Raw genomic sequence first — 18,225 nt, forward strand, 5'->3', positions numbered from 1 at the left:
CGTAGGAGTTCATACTTTGAAATGCAGACTGGAGTAGCCGGGGATCACATATACAGTCCACTTCCTGACCTACAGCCAACCCAATCTCACTATCATACATCATTCTTACAAATCCTTCTTAAAGACATGTTTTTATGAGCAAGCCTTTTCTGTCTCATTTCACTGCTGTCCTTTATAAGCATCTTTTCCTAGTGTTCATTTTTAGTTGTATTTAAATAGTTTGAATTTATTCTACATTTTATTTATTCCTCGCTTTTAATCTTGTCAGAATTCTCATACCTAATATTTCAGTTTTCTCTGATGTTTGCAAGGAAAAGATACTGCATAAGTATTTATTGGCGTCTGATGGCTGCAAAGCACCACGTAGCAAAGCTCAGATCATCTCAAACTGGTTTTGGCAATGCAAATGATCTTTGGAGTGCGGGAGAAGGCCGGCGAGAACAAGGAAGCTCCTCACAGAAACGCCCTGGCCAGATGGTGGATTTGAATCCAGGACCTTTCTGTGAGACAACAGTGCTCACCACCTGCTGAATCCATGTCATGAATACTTATGAGTGCTGAAGGTAAAAGGGGATCTAACCTGATACTAGTGAGGTGTATCTAATAAAGTGTCCAGTGAATGTCTTATCGTCAATTCTTTTGGTTGCAGTGATTATCCAATGATGCGACGAGGTAATTCTTACCGAACCGTCTAAACTTTTTGAGCCGATAGTGAGAATTTAACAGAGTAAGAATTTAATTGGTTAAAGTTGCGTTACCAAGCTGGTCAAACTGCCTAAAAAGGGTTGGCACCTGGCATAACTCATAAAGACTGCATTGTTGACATAGTTACGTGAGTCACCGATGACTCATTGCAAAAACAAAAATGTGGTTCAGTCGCCTCCAAGACAACCAACCATACGGACATTTTTCTACGAAAACCGAGCAGTGCACAAGACAGAGACGTTAAATCAGGTGTAATCATCAATCACTTTTATTTAAAAAAAAGAAAGAAAAGAAAACAAACAAACACTGAGAATACAGCTAAATTTATACATGGCAGCGATATGTACAGGATATAAAAGAAATATTTTGCTGCTGGTAATGAGCCAGCAGAGAGAGAGGAGATGATTGTTTTTCCTTTTGTGAAAGGCACAGGAGCTGGCTGTAAAGAACTCAGAGTGACACGAGGCACAGCCACGTCACAAAACCTTCAGATAATGAATTTCCAGCAAGCAGCATTAAAATGTAGAGCGGGGTTTACACTGAAAGTACTGAGTCTCTTAGCAGCCGCAGCGCCTTCCACAGGCAGACAGATGGGTTTTTATTTTTCCAGGCACCAGTTTATACTTCAGTAACATCTAAAGATCCAAATCTACTCCCCTCTCCACTAATTTTCAAGTTCCGTCATGTCTTATGGGAAAGCGTTCTTTGGGACCATTTTATCTGAAGAAAAAAGGGGATTTTTTTCCCTCCATGTGGCTTCCAGCAGCATCAAGTGTTCGTGAAATGCCTTCAAGTGTCATTTACAAACCCTCACCGTATCAAATTATAATTGGTCATATTTTAGAGAAACAATTCATATAATTTACAGCATTATACAAATAAAGATACAGTTTTAAACAAATACTGTACACTCTACAGTAAAGCACTTTACTAGGACCCCCCCCCCAAAAAACAAATACTTTTAACAATAAGTTACTGACTATTGACATGGGCAAAAATAGGTTTGAAACATAATTTATAGACCAGCTTTAAGGGGTCACTCCTTGTTTCTGGAAAACGCACGGGTCCCAAAAACTAGATCATTTGGTCAGGAAGTACAATTAAAATCATGTGACGATTGTCTTTGTTGAAAATGTCGTCAAACAAAAACAAAAAACCCCCCAACCAAACAAAATAAAACAAAACAGGCCCCAGGGATCGGCACTCTAAACTGTACATGTAACAATTAAAATACATTAACATCTAAAAAGCAGACTGACTGATTAAAGTTTATATGAAAAGAAAAAAAAAGAGAAAGCAAACAATACTATAAACATTTAAATATTAACATTTTATACCAAGGAAGAAAAAAAATGCAGTAAAATTAAAGTTTAAAATGATAAATGTGATGGGTACTCAACAGACAAAGCTGCCAAGAACAAGTTTCAATTGAAACTAAACAAGAACCTTTGTGAAAAAAAGGAAACAAGAAGACTTCGTTTTCACAAGGAAGTAGAAAGCAAAAGAAAGGTGATAAGATTAAAAAATAAAAATAAAAATAAAAATGTGTTTTAGTAGTGATTAAATATGGGTCCTTTATCAGAAAACAACCCCAGCTCCCAGACACCAAAATACTCTCAGTATCCATCACAGGATCGGGCGACGAGGGTAAGAGGCACACAGGTGCAGTTCTGTCAGGAAGTCTACGCGGATCATTTAAAATTCATAGAGAGCTTTCCATGACATTGGAAAAAGCTTTTGGGTGGGAAAATAGACATTTGTAACCAAACACATGGATGATGGGGTATCCTCCTCTAAATACCAGAAAACAGGAGAAAAAACAAAACAAAAATCTCACAACTCCTGCTTTCCTTTGTTACCTTGACTTTACTTTCTCTTTGCTTACAACCTGAATTTACCAGGTTAAAATCAAAGGCCTCAAAATGTGTAGGAATGCAGTCTACATGCAAACCAAAAAAATCTAATTTTCTAAAATAACAAAACGGGCGCATTTAACCGATTCCACAATGATTTCGTGTACACATGCTGTAAGGTGGGTCTCTGGGAGTTGGGGTTGGGGCCAACAAGGGCTGTAGTGTCTTTATGAACTCCTTAAAATCTGTAAAGCATGTACTTCAACTCCAACACTGAACTGCACAGTGAGTAAGATGGCATCCGTCGCGTGCTGCTGACCTAAATGCACCGAGGCCCTGACAGCGTCAGTGCCCCTTGTGTGGCATAGAAAACAGGCCGATGCAAACAAGCAGGGAAGGTGAACTCTACAGAAAGATTGTGGTGGTTAACGGACAGTGCGTCTGCACCTTCTGCTTATTAAAAAAAAAAGAAAAGAGAAGAAAAGAAAAGAAATGAAAAGAAAAGAAAAGAAAAGAAAACTTGAAGTGTAGCTGACAGTTGTAAACTGACTGGCTTAAGTCATAATTCATAGTGATCTACACTGTGGTTCTTTGTGGCCGGATGGGGGGGTGGGAGTAACGGAAAAGGAAGCAAACATGAGAAGTGTAACATTCTTCCAGTTTACGGCTTCTGATAACTGAAAACATGACTTCATAGGTGTTAGTTGGGTCCATTCAAAGCATTTTCTCATAGGCAGCGAAATGTCTCCAGAGGGCTAAGGCTAAGGAGAAACAGGTTAGAACGGACACATAGTGAGAAGTGGCTCCGTCAGTGTGTCTAACCATCAAGTTAAATCAGCCTCTAAAAATCAGAGGTAAGATGTGTGTCGCATTTTCTTGCCTCTCCTCCCTTCAAACCCAGGGCAGTGTTCCAAGCCGCCTACACTGCAGCATTTGGCTATAACCACGTGGCCAAACATGAGTGTGGAAACTCTGCAACGCTCCCCCAGGTCTGTGCCAGTCTGCATCAAGGGCTGCTGCCTGCTTCCACGTCACTGTTGGGGGCACCCTTGTAAATCGGGGTATTGTTCTCCACGGGGAGCTCGTATTTGCGTGGGGGTGGCTTGTTGCCGCTTTCGTTGCTGTTTTTAATACCATAGAAGAAGTAAATGGCAAAACCTGAAGGGGGAAGAAGAAGAAGGAGAGGCAGATGGAAGTTATAAAACGGGCACATTAATGTGGAGCAACAGAAGGAAGGACAGGATGTGTAGTGCTCGAACGTACCCAAAGCCATCCAGACGGTGAAGCGGCACCATGTACCCAAGTCCAGCTGCATCATGAGGTAGATGTTGACGAAAACACTGAACAGGGGCAACCAGGGAAGAAGAGGAACCTTAAAGAGAGAACAGAGGCCAAACTTAAGACACTTTCTCAGATAACATCGTAACAACATGTGCCAAAGGCGTGCGCAACCAGTCAGTCTCAGAAACAACAACATCCTGTGCTTCCAAAAATAGAAAGTTACCTTGAAGGTGAGAGCCTCTTTGCTCTCCGGCTGCCTCCAGATGATGATCACGCAGACGGCACAGAGCACCGCTAAAATCACGCACGGCACCACCACACCCGAATATCCAGCGAGCAGCTCCGGCAAACAGTTGGCCAGGATGACGCACAGGACAGTCATCAAAACCGCTGCAGGGAGAGCAGGAGATGAAGTTACTTACACTGGTTACTTCACCTATAGTTTATTCTGATCTAAATCAGATGATGAGTTGGTAAGCTTGTAGCTTTCCCATGCAATTTGGTCTGTTTCACACAGAGAAAAATCGAAGAGAACCAAAATGCATCACTACAAACCACGTGAGAGTGTTCAGACAGCTCATTGGCCAGGTGTGTCTGGGGCCGGAGCAACAAAAGTAAACACAGGAAGAAGGTTCCGTGCTCCGGACTATGTGACAACATGGAGAACTTTATGTTCATTTCACAGCTAGCTGCTAGCCCACACAGACTTTTGGATATCTGTAGCACCTTCCCGCATTGAGAATACAAAGCATATGTGGCTATGGGGCGTTCTGTTAGCTCACACTTGCAACATACACCTAGTTTGGACCACATTCATGGACTAAACACAGCAGGTGTGAAACCACCCTAAAACTCCAAAGGAAAGCATATATTTCATCACGCTTGATTGTTGTAGCCTTCTCGCTCACACACTTACAGATGACAGCAGTTGTAGCGTAGACAATTTTCCCAGACAGGACTGTGGGGATCTTTCCACTTGGGCAGAAGAGCAGCTTGAAGCTGAATGTCTCTTTTAGTGGCCTCTGATCCATCTCCATGTCATATTCATCACCACTCTCCCCTCCGCTCACAGGCATCTTCTCCGATTCCTCCATAAGCTTCTCCAGCTGGCTGGGTGAATTTAGGGTACCTGGCTGATACCTAGAAGCATGAATGAGAGACTTAACATAGACGTCACACACAACTGCTTCTGTTACTTTAAATATATTGCTTCCTGTTTATTGCTACTATGAAAATGAGCCCACAGCCAAGTGAGAGCCAGTAAAGCTTCCTTGCCTTCACCCTTGTTCTTTGGCTCGACACGGATTATGATATAACTGTGCTTTTAAACTTATGGGTGCTTGCCAATGGCATTAGTGCATCAGCTGCTACAGAGTATTTAACACACGATTACCACTTCACAAGCCTCTGTGTGAATTTGATGGTGGACAATCAAGGTGCTTACCTGAGAATGAGGACGCAGATGGCCACTAAAGAGTATGCCAAAAGGGTTCCAATGGACATGAGGTCCACCAGAGCTGCCAGGTCGAACAGAAAGGCCATCAGAGCTGGAAGGAGAAGTAAGACCAGATCTTAGACAGCTGCAAGCACCAAAAATATCAGTATTTGCAAAACTAGCATTGATCTTGACATGTCAGCCTGTGAGATAGGCTGCTAGACAGAGCTGAGGCAGCAGGAAGCTCTGTGAACTTGGAAAACTAGCAACAGATACTGCTGGTAACAGGAGATTGATACCAGCAGTATCTGTAAATTGATACAGTAAACAAAGAAACAAAACAAACAAATCTGCGTGTCCAAAACATGAAGAGAAATATGCCCAAACATAAATGTCTCTGAAAGTTGTATCTTTATCTTACCCGCAATAATACCAGAAACAATGGTAGCCAGGACAGGGGTCTTTGTGCGAGCGCTCATCTTAGACAGAAATCGGAACAGCAGCCCATCCTCTGCCATGGCGTAAATAACACGGGGCATAGGGAACATGGAGCCCAAGAGGCTGGGGGAGGATTGGAAGTTTGCATTAACATTTTACAGTCATGTAAGCATAAACATGTTAGATGTTTTGGGTTATCCCTTCCTCACCTGGTGGACAGAGCACAGAGAGAACCGACAGCCACGATGTATCGAGCAGGACCCCAGCCGACAAAGCTGAAGGCCTCGGGCAGAGGACTCTGAGTGTTCAGCTCGTAGTACGGCATCATCATGGTGAGAGCGGCAGACACGCCGAAGTAGGCGAAAAAGCAGATGAGCAGTGAGGCCACGATGCCAATAGGTATGGAGCGCATGGGGTTCTTTGCCTCTTCGCCTGAGGACAGCGGGGAACACAAAGCAAGAGAAAGATGAGTGGGATCCCACTGGTGTGCCTAAATAACCCTTGAACGTCTTGACACAGTGGGTGACACAGCTCACATTTCACTCAAAGTTGCATCAGCCAAGAATTAAAAGATAAGAAAAAGAACATCCTTGATAGACTGAATTTAAAAAAAAAGACTTTTAAAAGCCGATTATGTTAGTGTGTGCGCTATCCAAGGGCGGGGTTTTCCCTGCATAGAAAAAAACAAAACAAAACAATGTTGGCACGCACCAAAGAGTTCCTGGCCTTACAAAGGAAAATCACCAGAACTGTGCAGGAGTGTTTAATTTACGAAGCGAAATAAAAGGAAAATACTTATCAACTTTATGCTTAACAATCATGCTTATGCTTAGTCACCCTCAAAGCACACATTAAGTCAGGAAATTAAAAACAAAAAACTAATTCGGTCAAAACGAAAACACAACACACACAAGACCACGACTGCATGTGAGGGGCGATTACCCAACCAAGAGAAGCAAGTTTTAGGTAACGCAACACTCTTCATAACCATCAAAACTACTTACTTGTTGTGGCAATGCAGTCAAAGCCCACAAAGGCATAGAAGCACGTGGCTGCACCGGACAAAACTCCATTAAGTCCAAATGGGGCAAACCCACCAGTGCCGTATTCTTCCTCCAACCTGGGAGGCAGATGAGAAGAAACATGAAGTTAAACAATAAAAAGAGAATTGGATCAGAGAAGTAAATCAGCCATCAAACACTCACTTCAGCGCCCTGCTGCCATTGGTGCCGTTTATGAATTCCCTGTAGTCGTTCTCTGTCAGATGCCAGTTATTAGTGTCCCCTTTAACGAAGCCAGAGATAATAACGAACCCCAAAACCACCAGATTGATCCCAGTGAAGATTTTGTTCACGAGAGCCGACTCACTCACGCCAAAGGCCAGAAGTCCTGAGGGCAGGAAGTAGACGGAGACAGGAGAGAGAAGCTTCAACAACACATCCTGCTACGTGGGTGGACATTTTCATACTTCACTTCCAACAAACCATCAGTCAGCGACACCAATTCATTCTAACACTGCTACTGGCAGGCCACTCTAGCTGTGATGTTAGTGTGAAAAGTGTTGTGCAATGATTTGGATGCAATGCTTGCAATCGGCTACTTTAGTGCGGTGTGCAACGACCAAGCTGACAGTCTAATTTTAAATGAGAAAAGTATTCGATATTGGAGGTTTCAGTGGGTCATCTTTGGAAGAATAAACAGACTTGTGCGGATTAAAATGCTACTAACAGTAAGGGTTTCCAATCAAGTGAAGCAGTGTCTGATGCTCAAACAGCTTCATGAGTTTAAAGCAGTTACAATGAAGGCAGACGGTCCTTTATTGGACTGCTCAAGTTTTTTTATATCCCAAAAACGTCCTTATTATTGAGCAAGTTATCCCCTCATAGCACTAAGAATAAGCAGACTCACCAGTGAGCAGCAGCACCAGGATGAGGGCAAACAGGTCCGGGTACTCTGCCAGCACCTCGCCTGGCACCTTCATTGCCATGGAGGCTTTAAAGAAGCCCGAGATCTTTTGTTCCACCAGGTTGTCAAAGGTTGAACTCCAAGCCCGGGCTACACTGGCTGTACCTAAAAGAAGGAAACAAAATAAATAAATAAAAATACCATAGATTATTTAAGAATATGGTGACAAGATATGACTCCTAATGTGTGGATTTCTATGGCACATCTCAGTCTAGTGAAACTGAGGCTCACCTATGACATAAGACAAGATGAGATTCCATCCTGTTATGAAGGCCCAGATTTCTCCGACTGTCACGTAGCTGTACAGGTATGCAGAGCCCGTCTTAGGGACACGGGCGCCAAATTCGGCGTAGCACAGGCCGGCCAGCATGGAGGACAGAGCGGCGATGAGGAAGCAGAGCACAATGGCGGGTCCCGCCTTCTCTCGCGCAACCTCACCGGCGAGGACGTAGACACCGGCACCCAGCGTGGAGCCCACTCCCAAGGCAATGAGGTCCAGGGTGGACAAGCAGCGGGCGAACTGGGTCTCTACACTTGACAAGTCTAGTTTCCTGCGACGCAGCAGGATTTTGCCAAAGGTGGACAGATGGCTGGCCATGTTTGCTGTGACTGTGTGTGGGCGCAGAAGCAGGCTATGCGTTTTAAATCCTTCTAGTGTGAGTGCGTGTGTGTGTGATTGACACAGCTTAAACAGAACACGTGTGACCGGCAGGTACAGGAGAAGTTTGGACAGATGGGATGGGTAAGTTACTCGTCAAGTATTGCTCCCTTCGTGTTCGTATCAGCCAGGCCACAGTTGCTACTTCCTGATCTCTGTGTTGAATCAAAGGCTGTGGTCACAGAATTTTGCAGCAGCAGCAGATTACCTGTGAGGAAACACAAGAAAACAAGAGCTCAAAACAGGGCACTATTCAGTAAGAGCCAGAGCTTACGCTTCTTACAGCTTCTTGTGCTTGGCATGGTGCAGAGGGATTATGAAAACTTGGCTTTTTCCAAGTAGCAAAGTTTTTTTCCAGGAAGGTGTTCAAACTGGCAGGGTTTAAAAAAAACAAAACAAAACAAAACAAAACAAAACGCTGAAGTGCTTGGAGAATGTATCAACCCTTGCAACACAATCGCTCCCAGCTGGGCTACACAAATAAATTGTATCATACGCAATGTCCCGGCAGGTTTTTAGGTGTGTTTCAAGTGAACCAAGGTAGCCCCGGAGATGTTGCAAACTGCACTGGAATACTCCCACCTTTTAAAGCATAGTTACACATCACGAGACACAGTGGGACGCAAAGGAACCATGAAGACAAAAGAAATCCGAGTGTTATCCTGTTAGGCTTTAATCAAATCTCAAGTTTGCCTGGACAAATAAACCTTCCATGGTACACACCCCTAAAAATAATACAACATTTTTTTGATAGAACACCTAACCTTATTCCTCACCACTCCCTTACTGCGAGAAAATACCAGGAGTCAATCGCCCTATGTTTTTTTAAAGCAGTTAGAAGTAGACGGGGAAATGCCTGGGAAAGGAGGACAGCAGCTCGATAAGACTACTACTACTACTACAACATAGGTTCCAGCACAACCTCGTGACAGAGCCGTTTCACTAATCAGAATGTAATACACTGTTTTCACTGTCACGTGCATTATAAGTGATCTGATTGAGAAAATAACACAATGAACCACCCGAAGGACACCAGCAACACATTTTGTGCCTGTTGTGGGTTGACTTGCCAAGATCTCAGAGTGAAAGATAACCATTACACCAGTTTCTTCAACACACAAAAGCAGCTTCATAATATGCCAAGGACACTTTGTGCGACATGTGACCCAAACAGACACTGTTTTTCTGTTTGTCTGAGGGGGGCTGGACAGATTTATATTGGCAGAAGCAGGAGTGACGTCAATAACTGAATGAATGTAACTAAAAATCGAGGTTACTGACACGTGTACGTGTGCCAAAAAAGTGAGTGAAGGTAAACGGCCGAGGCCTCCAGTTCAACAACCTTTTGGTTGGTATATACACTGTGTGTACAAGCAACACGCTGAACACTCCCAAAAAATGTTGCCTGACCACCTTGAGTCAAATTTAGATTATTCAGAGTTCTCATAGTGCCGTTTGAGACTCAAGTCTTGCTTTGTAAAAGTAGTTGTATTAGTAGTAGTCGTAGTAGTAGTAGCAGCAGCAGTAGTAGTAATTTGATTATCTAAATAAGATGTCTTGTACTCCAAATGGAAAGCAGAGGAGAGAGAAATCCATGTGCTTAAAAACTGGATAGACTGGTTTTGGCTTTACGCAACACTAACAAAATGCTAAATGTCTTGCAGCTCTTTCTGAGATTAAAAACAAAATAAAATTGATCGCCAGCAGCCAGAACTCACTGTCATGCTGCTAAATCATGCATGCTTTTCAGAAGTAACGTGTCACATTGTGGGGTTAAAGCTGTCAGATGTCCACAGAAAAGCTACACGGAGACCAGAGATTTGCAAATCGAGCAGGGTGTGAGAGAGAACGACACAGTGTGACTTGCAGGAAGTAGCAATCACACATTTGTCTTGTCTAAAATGGCTCAATGCATCATGTCGTCGTGCTGTTTTTACACCCTTTTTTTTTTTCGTGGACCTGGTTTCTGCAGTGTCACTGAGATTACAGAGAAATATTAAACTTTACATGTTAGATGTACTCACTCTCTGTTATTTACAGTAAACAGTCTTTTACGCACATGCAGGTCCACGAGTCAAAAACATGCTCAGAGCAATAAGAACGCTGTAAACTTTTATCTTATCAGCAAAATACTATACTTATGGTTAACCATTAACATTTAAAGCAAAATAATATACTGGATCAAGGTGAATGATATTGCATCATGAGGCATATCTACGAACAGAAAATACAAAAACATTGAGCTTTTTGGTGATTAAAAGCTCACACAACTCATTAGGGCAGGGTTTGATAAATTCAAGTCCAGCACTGGGCCCACAGGCCGCACCTTTAAACTATAAGATATGACAAACAATAATCAAGAATAATAAATAAAGAACAATCAATGAAACATTCTTTCTTGGTGTGCAACTGATCTCCAGTTTCTCCAGGAGAAGGGTTGAAGTCAGGATTTTGAGGGCGGAGCAGCGTTAAAAGCTACACGTTACCATGTCTGAGGCTATTACTGCAACGACACCCGATTCTTTCCCATGTCAGGCCTCTCAGTCACTTCACAGATCAGTCTGCAAAGAGGAGGAGGAGAAGTGAAATCCTAACCCAGCGGCAAAGATCGGACTGAATCAGTGGCACAGCGAGGACGGCCACATCAAAAACGCCCTTTAATGCCTATTAAGTGTGTAAAAACTGAAGACGAAGGGCCACACAGTACCATTTTGAGCAGTGCTGTTTAAGGGTTTTTGTCCTCCACCTTCTGTCCAATGAGCTTCAGGGATAAAATAAATAAATAAAAATAGGAAAAAAGTCCCCTGCTCACATCATGAATGTATTAAACTCTCTACTGCTTTTCACACATTAGGGTGAAGTTCTCAGAGTGAAATTGAATCCATGCTGAGAACGTGACCACTAGAAAAGAAAAAAAAAAAGGAGAATCGAGAACTACGGCATGTACAGTGGACTTTTGAGGTTTGTGCTTCTTTATCTTTCTGCCTTGAAAACTTATTTCAGGTGTATAATTTCATAAAAATGAAAGCAATGTACATTCAGCTGTGGCGGCATTATGATCCAATTTTAGTCTTTTTCCTTTTCCCCAGCTCTCACGATGTTTCAGTACAATGACAATATTCTATTAATACTGCAAAAACAACAGAAACGGACTATCAAAGCATTTCTAGGCTTACTATTTCAAAAGAGAATATCCTGTCTGGTACAGTTAAGTGTTGGGAGAAAAAACTCAAAACACTGTCAAACAATGAAATAAAAACAGCACAGAGAGCACCTGACGATTGCCATAATAAACACTCTCCCCTCTGAAGACTGATGGGAAACTGGTACATGATGGAAATGCTCCCGCTCCCCACTTGGTGTGACATTCCAGCAGCATTTCCCACTCGCACACCAGGAACTGAGATCTAAGGTGGTCGGTGTCCTGTCAATAAACATTTATTACCAAACTACTGTGCCAGACCGGCCTTAGATCTCCTCGGGGGTTCACCCAACGCTACACGGGACCCTACAGTGGGGACAATGGCAACCGTGCAAAAGGGAATGATTTTTCTTTTTTTATTAGGACACACATACACATGCGCGTGCGCTCTTACTGTTTGAGCATAATTAAGGGTGGTCTCATTAAAGCGAGACACCATAGCCCCGGATGCCGCCTCTGTCACGTCAGCTTGTTGCTAATCTTTCCCTTGTGGTTTTCACGAGGGTGCCCATTTGTGCAAGTGGGGCAGGTTGTGCGGAGGTGTGGCTCACAAATGTACTCTCTGCGTCTTCCACTAGCCCACACACGCCTGTATGAAAGACTAACGTTATAACCAGCAGGGATTTTTTTTCTCCCTTTCCCCCTTTTCCCCCCCATGCTCCTGCTATTAAAGTGAAAACACAAGACTTTCCATGGAAAGCCAAAGATGATGCGTGAATCTTGTTGCCAAGATCACTTCTGTGTTTGTAATCTCCTTTTTAAAACTAAGCTAGAGCACTATTGTTGTTTTTTGAGGACCAAACTAAAAGGCTCTTTATGCTGGGGGACTATGACCAGCAGCTCTGGCCAACAACGGTCCGGTTACAACAGGCTTCAGGGATAATAGTCCTGTTACTTGACTTAGCATTGGCGCAAGTGCTTCCAAGGACTAAGAGGATTATTTGAAGTAGTAACAAACCTGCTAACCTCATTACAGTCTGTTGCTGCTCCTTATTCTATCCTCATGAGCAACACATGGCTTTGTTTTGACTGCCACTGTTGACAAATAACCACTGCTGCTGATAGGATGAGAAATTCAATTTTATTTATATAGCACCAAAAAAACCAACAGCAGTCGCCTCAAGGCAGATTCTACAGAAAAACTCCAATAATCAATCGGCCCCCTGTGAGGCAGAACTCTTGCTGAATAATTTTAATTTTATGAACATCTCAATTTCCAAACACTGAAGGGAAATGTGCTTTTGGTCACAAAGATCTCTAAAAAAGGCAGCCTCGGGATCTTGGCGATAAACCAAAAGAGCGTTTGAGTGAGTGAGTGACATCCTATTTGAAAAGCCAGAACGGACAATGTGCATGTTGTTTAATTAAACCAGTTTTTTTTTTTTTTTTTTTTAAACAGAACATAATGGGGTACTTTAGAAATTATGCCAGAACCCATATTATCAAAAACTCTTATTTACAATGCTAGCACTCTGTGAAGCACATTAAGCAGACTCTACAGCGATACCGAGTCAAGCTGTGTCTTCACTCTATGCTGCTCACTAGTTTGTGAAATCCACTGCTGGATTTATTTAGCAAAATATTGCCAAAATAATCCACATCTTTAGTGTTACTCCCAAATATCAACTGCAGTTAATCTGTGGGGTGCAGCAGTTGAACAAACACCAAGTTCAGCTCCCTGCAAAGTGGGGCTGGATCTATTTGGAGTGTACATCGTATCACGGCTTGCTCTACATCCTCTCAAACACAGTGCTTTTATTTCCCGGCTGTTTGAAGCCAGGAACAGTACATTTAGACTCAGGGACAATAAAGATGATATGAGGTGCACAGCGGGTTAACAAAAAGGCCGAGTGAAGAAAGACGAACCGTGGAGACTGAACTGGACGACCCCACAGATCACCTGGCGGGGAGACCACCCCTCTTGCCAAAAACCGGACTCGCTGTGAAATGGAATGTGACAAACCGACAGCCTGCCCGCTTTCCCATGACCACTGCCAACACCATTAACATCATCAGATATGACAAGAGCAGGACAAAACTACCAATTTGTCACACACTCACGCCGAAATGTGCTGCATTGTAGCACAACAGACGTGCAATCTTTCTTGAGTTTGGCAGCATTTGCACCCCCCCCCCTTCCCCTGTTATTGAATGTTTTGATTTAACCATAGTCAAAATGTTCCCATGTCACACGAAGACCCTTTGATGCGGACTAGCACACACCCTTCCTGCAATGACACACACACATGCACACAAAATTTCTGCTTCACTTCGCTTTATGAGCCTTTCATTCAAACAACCAATGATGAGAGAAATCTCCATTCACAGATCAAAGGCACACACTCTGACTATTACAGCTTCACACTGCTGCAGTTTATCGGGTACACCCTGCTGTAAATCATAGCTCTGAGGGGTTTTGTTGACGGTGAGAGATATTAGTAATATTTAGTTTGATGCAAATGGAATGAACAAAACAAACAGAAGGAAGCGTCCCACAAAAACTGGACGGATACCTGTGAAAAATAACACTGAGCTGTAAGATTTATGTTGCTATGTGTTGTTATTATATTATTATACTAAAAAAAAAAAGGTGAGTTTGTTTTGTTTTTTCAAAACCGAATTTACGCGATTTCCGCCCCTAAAGTAACGTGGCATTCTGGTACAAGGTTATACAACCTCTGCACCTGACCCCTTGAAACCACAATAACACAGTCAAGCAGGTGTGAATACTCTCGACACACACTCTTATCTGACTCTACACCCTTGTCTCCAATACAATTAATGCAGTTGATCATTAGTTACTCCAGCTAAAGCTTGGCTTTCAACTGGCTGATGCAACACAAATGGCACACCTTCCTGAGGTGACATTACCCGGAAGGAGGACGTCTCTCCCTTTGCCACTCGCGCACGAGGTTACCAGAAAAATAAAATAAAATAAAATCACGATTTTAAAATATTTTTACCCACGAGCAGTGCCGACCACACTGGGCGTTGTTCAGCTATCCATATGGATAAAATACCCCATCTGTCAAGCGACCGAAACACCACTGACCTACCTACGTGGCTGGGAAGCTCTCGTGTGGTGCCAGTGTTGCTTTCAACAATATAGGAAGTGCAGCAATTGGCTTTAATACATTTCATACCTGACGCAAGAAAGCGGGAAATGGCGGTGGTTTTAACGTTGGTGGTCTTTTTAAGTGCGACGTTAGGGCTCAGGCTTGGATTTAACAATCTTCTGGATAACGTTTGCACATAAAAGTAAATGTTGCATTGGTATTCAGTGATTAGGCTTTACAAAGAAAATCTTACAAATCGAGTTCCTGCAGTGGCTCTGGATGGGTGAGCTCAGTTTAAATATGCACGTAAAATAGCTAAGTTGTTATTATTATTATTTTTAAAGATTCATGCTCTTTGAGAATAATGCATGCGATTCTCAAAAATTCGGCGCTATGGGGGTCTTTAAAGGCACCATTTACGGTCATTCCACGCCTCTGTAGCACGCTAGTAGCACGGCGTGCTAGCCCACCACGACCAAAACAATGAATGAAAACCACGATTAATAACACGGATAAGCGTCCGAGTGTGCTGAAAAAAAAGATGGAAACAAATTAAACACCTTTTCCACAATGGTCGCCTTTCATTAAGTTTCTTGTTTCTGCTCAGTTTTCCGGGTAACGTTACGCGCAGACAGCGGAGTCCCCGCTCAAATGACAAATTAAAGCGGAAAGTACAGTGAATAACCGGGACACTTTTTTCACGCTCGGTTAGGGAAAAAACACATTAAAATATTTGAATTTAAAACATAATAGAGCTGCTCAAGAACAGGGACGTCCTGTTCTTGTTCAACATTGCGCCAATTACATCCGACAACACACGAGGAGGATTGCATCAGTTTACTATATCGTAAGTACAAGCTCGAGTTTAGATAGAAAAATGTCACTACAGTACATCTTAGATTAAAAACGCGTTTCTGTTGTGTTAAATAAAAGCAGACGTCGTTACCTTTAATGTCTTCTCGTTGTTTTAAAGTGAGTGGAGAGAGGAAGAAAGACGACAGATAGGAGCGGCGTCTGAACAGATGATGAAACAACCCGCGACGTTCGCTGTTGCGGTTTTTACCAGTCGAGGATGTGTACAAATGACGTCATCACAAGGTGGAGCTTTCCACTCATGAATGGAAGTTAGAAGCCTGTACTTTCTGAAAAGGCAGTAGTGAAGTAATCGTATATTGTATACTTTGATATACTTTATGTCGCCTACAAGAGCTTTACAAGACAAATTCGGGATAAACAGAGATACTGTATATGAGCGCATGCTGTAGTAGCGATGCCCATATTTGGACCCCCCTCGTGGAAAGCTATGTATAGGCTGTGACTCCGACCGTGCACTATATCCGCTGCTGCTTTGTTTCACAGATTAAAAGAAAAATGGGGGAAATATAAACAATTTCTTTCATGTGTATGTGCACTTGGTGACCTGCCCATTCTTGAAGGTCAATGGTGTCAAATAAAGTAATTTTAGCTCAAGCTGCTCTTATGATACACACTTATTTAGGTTTAATTATGCAATAATAATAATAATAATAAAAATCTCATCTCACATGTGGTCTGATGAAATTCAATTATCAATTATGTTTCTCTGATAGTCTGTTCGCTGCCTCTTTGCAGTGTGTGTGTGTGCACTGCAGCTTACAGTGTGTAGCTGCATGGATGAGTGTTGGTCTGTTTGGCATCATCTGTGACGTCTGATGCAACGTGAAGACCGAGTGGCATCAGAATTAAAGAAATACCTCACAGGGTAAACAAAATTACTGAGTGGTAGCTTTGAAAAAGTATCGAAGATAGATCAATATTGCATCAGGCAGACTTTACAGTATAATACTGATCTTAGAAATAGCACATAAGCAAAATATTTCAATTGTGACACATGTTTACATCCTAACCCTCATCTTGGACGCGAATGTCAAGGTAATTTTGGGCTTTAAATGATTTTTTTTTTAAATTTTGTTTTGTTTTCTTGTTAACTGTTCTTTTTCCAAGGTGGAATGATTGTACAGTATACATATTTAAAAATAGGAACTTTGTCTTTTAACTTGACAAGGGCAAAGCCTGTTCTCAGTGGTGAGGAAAGACTTTGTCAGTATGAAAAGGACTCGTTTAAGAGTGCTCATTGGACTGAGCAGTACTCCCAGTAATGGAAGTAAAAGTGAAAATCCATGTAGCAGAACCGTAGATTTACATAAGTCGGATCTGGCTCCTGGAGCCATTTCTAAACGACTGCAGATTCAAAGATCATCAGTTCAAACAAATCTAAGTGTGAGATATTTGGATGTATCACCACTTTGTTAAGATCTGGAAGAAGACCCAAACAGTCACCCTCAGATGAGAGGAAATCGATTAGGATGTTCAGAAACAACCGAAAAACCACCAAGGCTCAAGCCTGCCATTATCTGGAAAATGTTGGAACAGCAGCATCACTGTTCACAGTGAAGTGAATTTTGTAACACCAGGGGCTGAGAGAGTGCTGACCAATAAGAAGACCCACTCCAAAATTAATATTTTCAACTTCAAGTGAAATTTCTGTCTGACCGCATGAACAAGCCAAATGTCCTATGGAGAAAAGTTTTATGGTCAAATGAGTCAAAGATTGAGCTGTTCACAATGAAAAGAAGTATGTTTGGAGGAATAAAGGTAAGGCTTTCAAACCTAAGAACACTGTACAAACTGTGAAGCACGTTGGTGGTAGCATCATGCTCTGGGGCTGTGTTGCTGCCAGAGGTACTGGTACACTGCGCAAAGTGGATGGAATAATGAAGGAGGACAACCTTCAAATTATTTCCTTAACGTCAAATCAACAGCTAGATGGTTGAAACTTAGACACAACTGGATGTTCCAACAGGACAGTTTATTTGAATGGATAAAACAGGCTAATATTAAGCTTCTGTAATGGCCTTCCCAAAAGCCTCAGCCTCCACCCATGTGGCTTAAAAGCCGGGTCAGTGCCAAAAAACCAACCAATTTAAATGAACTTAAAATGAATCAATCTTGCAAAGAGAACCTGTCAAACATCGAGCCGGAATTATGTCAGAAGCTCGTTGATGGCTCCCAAAAACATCTGGTCGAGGTGCAACTTGCTAAGGGACATTTAAACAAATATTAGAAGAGGTGTATGTACATATTTGTACCTGTATGTATACATTTGATCTGAAGCGAATCAGAGAAAATCCAAAATAAATTCAAACTTGTGTCCTCAATTCTTGTTTTGTAAAGTCATTCATAGATCCACTGTACAATCGTTCCACTCTGGAAAAAGAACAATTCAAAAAATAAATGGAGCCCCAAATTACCATGACATTCATACTTCATACAAGTGTACGTAAACTTTTGACTACGGCTGTATATAATGGGAAAGACATTCCAGGAATGGGTCTTTATTTAAATATTTCCTGATCTCTGACTTGGACATATGATGTTAATATTAAATGTCAGGAATCTAGTAAGTGCAGCATTTTGGCATTGGTCCTCTACAACTTGGATATAAAGGACTAGCAATAAAAAAGGGCCCACCTGTAAGGTTTTAAACTTTTGGTTTTGTTATGATTTTGTGTTGACATTTACAGCACCCCCGCCACAAACCAAATGAACTGAAAAGGTGTCTGTGGGGCTCCTGTTGCTGTAAATGTTTGCTT

The 18,225-nt window shown here is 42.2% G+C and overlaps 1 protein-coding gene across 4 annotated transcripts; it reads right to left on the minus strand.

Annotated features, from left to right (window-relative positions):
* Positions 1-950: 950 nt before the first annotated feature.
* slc7a3a (solute carrier family 7 member 3a) lies at positions 951-15,673 on the minus strand. Of its 4 annotated transcripts, none has more exons than XM_003446951.5 (12): positions 15,540-15,673; positions 7,909-8,543; positions 7,621-7,782; positions 6,918-7,101; positions 6,717-6,832; positions 5,922-6,144; positions 5,696-5,835; positions 5,284-5,386; positions 4,756-4,979; positions 4,063-4,229; positions 3,822-3,930; positions 3,565-3,716 (listed from the first exon to the last, which is right to left on the minus strand). In XM_003446951.5, exons 2-12 carry the CDS (start codon positions 8,273-8,275, stop codon positions 3,565-3,567), a joined length of 1,947 nt encoding a protein of 648 aa, XP_003446999.1. In that variant the 5' UTR covers positions 8,276-8,543; positions 15,540-15,673. The 4 variants fall into 4 exon arrangements, with proteins under 4 accessions (XP_019219209.1, XP_003446999.1, XP_005452654.1 ...); XM_005452597.4 differs by lacking the exon at positions 15,540-15,673 and adding an exon at positions 14,594-14,970; XM_025910727.1 differs by lacking the exon at positions 15,540-15,673 and adding an exon at positions 14,501-14,522.
* Positions 15,674-18,225: the final 2,552 nt, after the last annotated feature.

The sequence above is a fragment of the Oreochromis niloticus genome, linkage group LG10, assembly GCF_001858045.2.
Source record: "Oreochromis niloticus isolate F11D_XX linkage group LG10, O_niloticus_UMD_NMBU, whole genome shotgun sequence".
In the NCBI taxonomy this organism is placed as follows: domain Eukaryota; kingdom Metazoa; phylum Chordata; class Actinopteri; order Cichliformes; family Cichlidae; genus Oreochromis; species Oreochromis niloticus.

Coding starts and splice junctions, on each gene's coding strand:
- slc7a3a (XM_019363664.1), bottom strand. CDS start 8,275: ATGGCCAGCCATCTGTCCACCTTTGGCAAAATCCTGCTGCGTCGCAGG. Junction 7,102..7,620: donor CCTGGTGCTGCTGCTCACTG/GTGAGTCTGCTT, acceptor TCCTGCCCTCAG/GACTTCTGGCCTTTGGCGTG. Junction 5,836..5,921: donor CTCTGTGCTCTGTCCACCAG/GTGAGGAAGGGA, acceptor ATCCTCCCCCAG/CCTCTTGGGCTCCATGTTCC.